The sequence below is a fragment of the Microtus ochrogaster genome, chromosome 7 (assembly GCF_000317375.1).
Source record: "Microtus ochrogaster isolate Prairie Vole_2 chromosome 7, MicOch1.0, whole genome shotgun sequence".
Taxonomy (NCBI): domain Eukaryota; kingdom Metazoa; phylum Chordata; class Mammalia; order Rodentia; family Cricetidae; genus Microtus; species Microtus ochrogaster.
Genome location: NC_022014.1, coordinates 79,270,015 through 79,277,417, shown reverse-complemented (window position 1 = coordinate 79,277,417; position 7,403 = coordinate 79,270,015). Strand labels below are relative to the sequence as shown.

The 7,403-nt window shown below is 47.9% G+C and overlaps 1 protein-coding gene across 1 annotated transcript in view; it reads left to right on the top strand.

Moving 5' to 3' along the window:
• The window catches only part of Srp68 (signal recognition particle 68), a 31,313-nt gene that overhangs the window by 15,197 nt on the left and 8,713 nt on the right, over positions 1-7,403 (top strand). The window contains 2 exon segments of the mRNA XM_013347638.2: positions 3,639-3,737; positions 4,798-4,862. Of these exon segments, the coding sequence (XP_013203092.1) occupies positions 3,639-3,737; positions 4,798-4,862 (164 nt within the window).

The window sequence follows — 7,403 nt, the reverse complement described above, 5'->3', positions numbered from 1 at the left end:
AAATTTTTATATTTTATTTTTTACCATGTGTGTATGGTCAGTCCATGTACGCATGTGGAGGTCAGAGGTCAACTTAAAAGCAGTCAATTTTCCCCTTCCACCGTGTGGCTCCTAGGTATTGCACTCAGGTCTTACGGCTTCGTGGCCAGCATCTTATAATCCTCCCACTAGGGAAGCAGAAGCAGGCAGATTTCTGTGAGTTCCAGGCCATCCAGGGCTACACAGTGAGACCCTATCTCAAAATAAGTAGATTTGATCTTTTTTTTTTTTTATGTCTTGAGTAGGATTGAGAGCATTTACCCTTTCCTAAAAACAGGAAAAACCCAAACAAACAAAACCTTTTCTTTAGCGTATTTCCTTGTGTTTCTGTCTTCTGGACCTCTCTCTCAGTGTGGGGTGAGGCTTGGTTCCTGTGCCCTTGCCTCTCCTATGGGTGTGGTGGGGAATGTGGCTAGACTTGCCTCGTGTGTCTCTTAGTCACACTGCACCATCTTCAGCAGTGAAAACAGCCCAGGACCCCTTTAGTAGTGGAGACGCTGGAGCTCAATCCAGTGGCCTTGCCCCGGCTGGCCTGGATGCCCCGCTGGAGAAGAGAGCCTGAGGTGCCCCTCGCCCCGTGCTTGGAGTTTCATCAAACAGATCTAGAATTTTCTTTTTTTTTTCTTTTTTTTCTTTTAATATTTATTTATTTATTTATTATGTATATGCCTGAAGGCCAGAAGAGGGCGCCAGACCTCTTTACGGATGGTTGTGAGCCACCATGTGGTTGCTGGGAATTGAACTCAGGACCTTTGGAAGAGCAGGCAATGCTCTTAACCACTGAGCCATCTCTCCAGCCCAGATCTAGAATTTTCTGATTGACCTAGTAGGCTTCAGACCCTGTGCCATAGGCACACCTGGCAGCCGGGTCCGGCCAAGCTCCCATTCTTACGCAGGGAGTTTGCCCTTTATGTGTGGAGCACATTCCTGCTGGTTCTGCAGCAGACGGGACTGCTGGGATGTGGAGAGGGAGTCCTGTCTCTGCATGTTGGGAGGCGTGCCTCCTTTCAGGAGTCATCTTGGCATCAAGTATAGGTTCTAGAATAAATGTGCTGTTAATACATAAAGACTCCCTGTTTGGAGACATTTTGCCCTGGGCAGGAAGATTCATGACAAGTTCTCTGATACTTGGTGGTCTCTGAGTCACTGAGCAGTGTGGGTGGCACATGACAAACAAGTCTTCCCCTTCAGACATGCCTTTTCCTTCACTGTGGAAAATGTTCATGAAACCCCGAATGCAGTGTAGAGCATGTGGGAGCCGTGGGAAATCTGACCGCCGGTGACGGCTGTGAAGAGGGCTAGCATTCTGGCTTCCTTTAACATTTCCTACCTATAGGAGGGAACACAGAGCCTCGTTATTGCCCGCTGTCAGACAACTCCACCCATCTGAAAGGAGCGCTCTGGTGGATCTGTGAGATATGTGGGTTCAGACGGGTGCTGGGGCTGACCCTGCTGTGGCTGAGTCCTAAGTGGTGCCGGGGTGGTCATGTGTCACAGTTCCACAGAAATCTTACATTGAAAATTTAGAGCCCAGCAGTGGTAGCACATTCCTTTAATCCCAGCACCTGGGAGGCAGAGGCAGGTGGATCTCTTGAGTTCAAAGCCAACCTGGTCTATAGAGCAATTCCAGGGCAGCCAGGGCTACACATAGAAACCCTGTCTCAAACAAGCAAACAAAGAATTTGGTTAGATGGTTATGAGGAATTGCGCTGGACAGACAGTACTGTGATGTGCTTGGATTGTTCCATTTAAATCTCAGTTAAATGCTGATGCACAATGCCTGCCGCACTGCGGAGTGTGGCTAGAGCACCGTCCATCCTGCGCTGTGCTGGACGCTCTGTGCCCAGGCTGCTCTGCTGCGGGAACCAGTTGGTGAGGCCTTGTTTGCCTTCAAGTTACAGGAAGCCATGGCCCCGATTTGGCGCCTGTTAGTGAGGGACAGGAAAGTCAAGTGACCTGTAAGTGGAAGGGTCTGTTGGTTTACATTGGGCAATCCACAGAGGAGATTCTTTACTCTGGAAAGTAGAGCTTTTTCTCTAAGCTCCTTCATCTCCTGCAGGAGTGGGCCTTCTGGGCGGGCTGCTGGGCTTCCTGAGAGGTTGGTTGGATGTTAATGTTTTTCAGGTTGACTGTTAGTTCTGTGGAAAGTCAAACATAACCATGGAATGCTGCTGTTTTCATTTCACTGGGCCTGCCAGTAGCACGGGTCTGTCTGCTTTCTGCCGTTTGTCGTTCCCTGCTCTGTCAGATTCTTTAGGGCGGATAATGTGGTGTGGCAGGCATTCAGTGAGTGAATCACTTGGTCATCTATCCAGGCCGTGTAGCGGAGGGTGACGCCCAGTACTTGTACAAAGATTGTCAACTCGATCCTGTCAATCATTTCTGCCCAAAAGTTGTTCTGCGTTGGCCACATATGTATGACACTGGATCAGGACGTCTAGAGAAGATAACTTAGTCTGGCATTTAGGAGAAATATCTTTTGTTGGGATATTGATTAGTAATGTGTTTTGTGCTTGACTCTAAAAGAAATCGGCTTGTATCTGTAAAGGTGTTTGTAGGCCTCTCTGAGCCATGCTGGTGCCATATTCAGGAGTTTGGGGCTGCCCACAAGAAATTGTCATAGCTGAGCTTGCTGACTGTCCACATTTCTCATAGAAGGAGGTGCCAGTAGGGCCATAGCACCCTCACCTGAGTATCCAGGTGCATGAATTCTGCCCTAATAGTACAGGACCTTGAGGGGAAAGGCTGAGGGAGGGGACTCGATCTGCACAGGCTTGGAGGAGCCATTACCCATGTTGGGCACAAGCCTTCCAATGGGAGAGCTTTAAGGTCACCTATTCCTGCCTGTGGTCCCTCACCCTCATTGCTCTGTAAGCCAGATAAACTCATTGGTTCTCCAGAGTGAACAGTGGAGTTAGTTGTGCATGTGTTGGTCACTGGGACCAGTGGAGGGAGGGATGTTTTCGTCTAGGGGAGGCATTGCAGCAATAAAAGGGCAGTTCTGTTGGCGTGCAGCAGCTTGACAACAGAAGGGGAAGAGACCTCTGCTGTGTTGTTTCCTCAGTGTGAGGAAACAGCATCCTGGGGGGTCTATAGACTCCCCCAAGGGCACTAGGTGACGGCCTTCGCAGAATCATTGGAGGTGTGTTCTGTGATGGGGAGACACTCCAAGCACAGGGCCCTGGCAGCTTGAGTTGACACCTGCAGACGTGGCTCTCTTCAGCGTGTTCACTTTTAGTTTCCATCGTAGTATATGGCGGATAAAAACATCATATGCACAAGTGACACGCTAAGGGATTCACGAGGCTGGAGTTAAGATCACATATGTTAAGTGGCTCACAACTCTAGCTCCAGGGGATCTGATGCCGTCTGGCCTCCATGGGCACCTGAACTGTATGTACACAGACAAGCACGTGTGTGTGTGTGTGTGTGTGTGTGTGTGTGTGTGTGTGTGTGTGTGTGTGTACATTATTTAAAATAAAAACCTAAGGCTATCTTGGGTCAGGTAAGTGTGTTAGTGCGGTGGGAGGATCATATTACTACCGTGCCCTCCTCCGTTTTGCTCAGAATGGTCTTTTGCTGCATTTGCCACTGTTTAGGCTGAAAGTGAAGAAACAAAGGAGCGGCTGTTCGAGTCCATGCTCAGTGAGTGCCGAGATGCCCTGCAGGCCGTGCGGGAAGAGCTCAAGCCTGACCAGGTGCGACCATCTCCTGCCTGGTGCTGCCTCCTCCCCATCTGTCCTGTGCTCAGGGTGGCCCAGGGTCCCTGCATCACCATTAGCCTTTGGGGCGTTTGCAGATGTGATCAGCTTGTTAACAAGAGGCCTATGGGCTCCAGGTTTATGACTTTATTCTCATGACCTCTTATTCATAGTGACCATCCCATGGTTTCAGCCTCTTGTCTCCAGGAGCACTCCTGGTGTGTGGTGCTCCCCTTTTCCATGGTGTGATTCGTTCAGGCATCTGGACTGAAAACCTAAGAACCATTTTATATCTCTGAGTCCTCGCTATAATGTCTCTCCCTGTTGATGACTCCACTGTCAGGGTTCTGTTGAAGCAGAATTTAGAATCTAGGCATGTAGCTCAAGATGGACTTCTGCTCTTGTTCCCTGAAGAGCTGGGCTTGCAGAGATTGGTAGCCATGACTGCTTTACACTGGTTCTTGCACAGCATTTTAACGTACACAGAGATGGCCATAAAGGTGAGGTGGTGCAGAATTGTAACATTCTGCAGACAGAGGCAGGAGGATTGCCAGTTGGGTAATTGAAAAACACTTAAATACTCACACCTGCAGTCTCTTCTACCCCGTGCGGTAGCATCTCCATGGATGCTGGCACTGGGGCTCTTCCCGCCGTTCAGCTGACAGAGCAGGGGAGCCGACTCTGGGTCTGAAGGGACCCTCTGTGGTGCCGTGGTCTCATGGTTCTACATACTGGGTCTTGAGCGTGCTAGCAAGTCTCTGGGTTTTGTTTGTGTTTGCTAGTTTGAGCCAGCGTCTCATTAGGTGTCCTGGACTGTGAACAGACATGGGCGTTGCTTTCTCAGTTTCATGATAGCTAGGACTGCAGGTGTGTGTCCCCACACCTGGGGACTCTGAACCGAGTGTTTGGGGTAAAACACCGAACAGAGGACAGGAACCCTAATTGGCTGTTGCTCAGCATCTGTCACTCAAGGCAACTGGGTAATCTTGTCATGTTGTCTGAGGGTGCGACACTTGAATCTGGGGGTTTTACTTTTTTGCCTTCTTTACCTTTTCAGAAACAGAGAGATTATACCCTTGATGGAGAGTCGGGAAAGGTTTCTAATCTCCAGTACCTGCACAGGTGAGGGGAGTTGACTTCTGTATGTTTGTGCCAATTTAGATTTTCATGTTATGTGTATGGGTACCTGAGTGTGTATCTGTGCATCACGTGTGTCCCTGTACCTGTGGAGGCCAGAAGAGGGCATTGGATCCACTGGAACTGGATGTGAGCCACTGTGTTGCAGAGTGGGTGCTGGGAATCAAACCCTGCCCTCTGCAAGAGCAGCCAGTGCTCCTAACTGAAGATCTATCTCTAGAGCCAGGCTGGTCTTGAACTCATAGAAATCCACCTGCTTGCTGGGCGGTGGTGGCGCATATCTTTAATCCCAGCACTCGGGAGGCAGAGGCAGGCGGATCTCTGTGAGTTCGTGGCCAGCCTGGTCTACAAGATCTAGTTCCAGGACAGACTCCAAAGCTACAGAGAAACCCTGTCTCAAAAAACCAAAAAAAAAAAAAAAAAAAAAAAAAAAAAAAAAAAAAAAGAAAGAAAGAAAGAAAGAAAGAAAATGAAATTCACCTGCCTCTACCTCCCAGATGCTGGGATTAAAATTAAAGATTAAAATTAAAGGCATGCAACAACACCACCACCCAGCTTGCTTGCTTGCTTGCTTTTTTTAATAGAAAGTTTCGTGGATTTGCGTGTACTTCTCTGTCTCGTACAGTAGGTGCCTGTGTTGCTCAGGAGAGAGAGCTAGTAGTCCTTGGCTGCTCTTTAGTTTGGTCTTTGTTTGCTTGGTTGCTTGGTTCTGTTTAAAGCTGTGGGGCATTGAATGGGCCTTTTGGTTTGGTTTTCATACATATACATATATATGTGTGTGTGCATTGGAGTCTGACCTGGATGTATGTCTGTGTGTTGATCCTTTGGATCTGGAGTTAACAGAAGGTTATGAGCTGCCATGTGGGTGTTGGGAATTGAACCTAGGTCCTCTGAAAGAGCAGCCAGTGCTCTTAACCACAGATCTACCTCCCCAGCCCTCACTTTTTTTTTTAAATTGTGTGCATACTTGATGAGTTTGTGGGGGTTCATGCATGTAAGGTCAGAGGACACTTTGTGAAGCTGATTCTCTCCTCTCACCTTTCCGTGGGTTCCAGGAAGGAATACAGGGGTCCAGGTTTGTGTAGCCAGCAGCTTCGCTAGCTAATCTATTACTACAGGCCTTGGCTTGTGTGGGTGTGTTATTTTTGTTTTTGTTTTGTTTTGTTTTTTTGTGCAGGATCTCACTGGTAGCCTAGGCTGGTCTCAAATTCTTGAGAATCTGTTATAAAGTTTGACCGCAGGGAACAGACCATAGACTCAATCCAATTATAATTAAAAGATTTATTAGATGCTAGCAAGGCCAACAGTCTCTGAGCCAAGTTTGAGATTGCTATGAAGGAGGGGTGTGAGGGAGGACTTTTAAAGGGGGAAACCACACAAAGACCTTCGATATCTATGCAAGCAAGTAAAAACTTCTGTTCTGACAAATTCAGTGGCTAAGGCAACTCAGAACAGTCTCTGGGTGTCTGTAAGCAAGTTACAGAAGCAAAGAAAAACACTTTTAACAAGTAGACAGTCACGGCTGTACATTTTGAGGGGTCACTGAGTCAGGATTACTGGGAAGGACTTTCCTTCCAGGGACTGGAGACAAATAGCTGGTGGATACCAAGATAGATGGCTAGCATCAAATGGAGCTTCTTTAGATAGAACAAATCCCCCTCCTCGATCTTCTGCATGGAATTTGAGGCATGAACCACTACCCTAGCCTCAGTCAGTCCCTCTGGAGCTGCTGTGACCTAGAGCTCCCTTTCCTCTGTCTCCCAGGCTCTCCACTGTTCTGAGCATCTCAGCTCAACTTAATTCCACCTGCAACTCTGCATCAGTCCAGAGTGTGCCTGGCTTTTTCCTGTGCTCTTGGTCATTGGCCACCCATCTGTGTTCTTGTGGCTTTTCAGTCCCACTGTGTGTTTGCTGCTGCTTCTGCCTCACAGCAACAAATGTGTCCTGGGCAGGGCTGTGTCAAACTGCTTGCTTACGTTCTTGCAAGACTGCTGCTTTTCTTCTACTTGTTTGTTTGTTTAGCTTTAGAAACAGCCTTTGTTTGCAGCCTGGCCTGGCCAGGAGCTCTCTTTGTAGTGCAGACCTGCCTCTGACTCCTTCCCTCTCAGCCTCCAGGAGCTGGGCTTGCAGACCTGAGCCAGTATGCTGGCCCCTTTGCTCTTTTATGCACATGATTCAATTCTCTTGTCAGCTTCATTTTTCTTTCTCTTCCTTTGAAATAGTTACCTTGTTCAGTGTAAGGTTTTTGGATATGTTTTTTAAAAGACATCAGTTGGGCCATCAAGTCGCACTAGTAGAACACACGGAGCCTTGCTGCTTCATCTCAGAGAAAAAAGAGGAGTATCCTTAAGAAAAAACAAAGTGATATATTACTTGAAAATTCCACTTCTCACCCAACTTCCCTTTGTATTTGACCTTGAAATTTTTAAGTTTCTTGCTGACTGCTTAGAACTTAGACAGTAACTGTGGTCCTCCATCTTCAGCCCTTCCTCCCCTGTTGAACTTAGACAGTAACTGTGGTCCTCC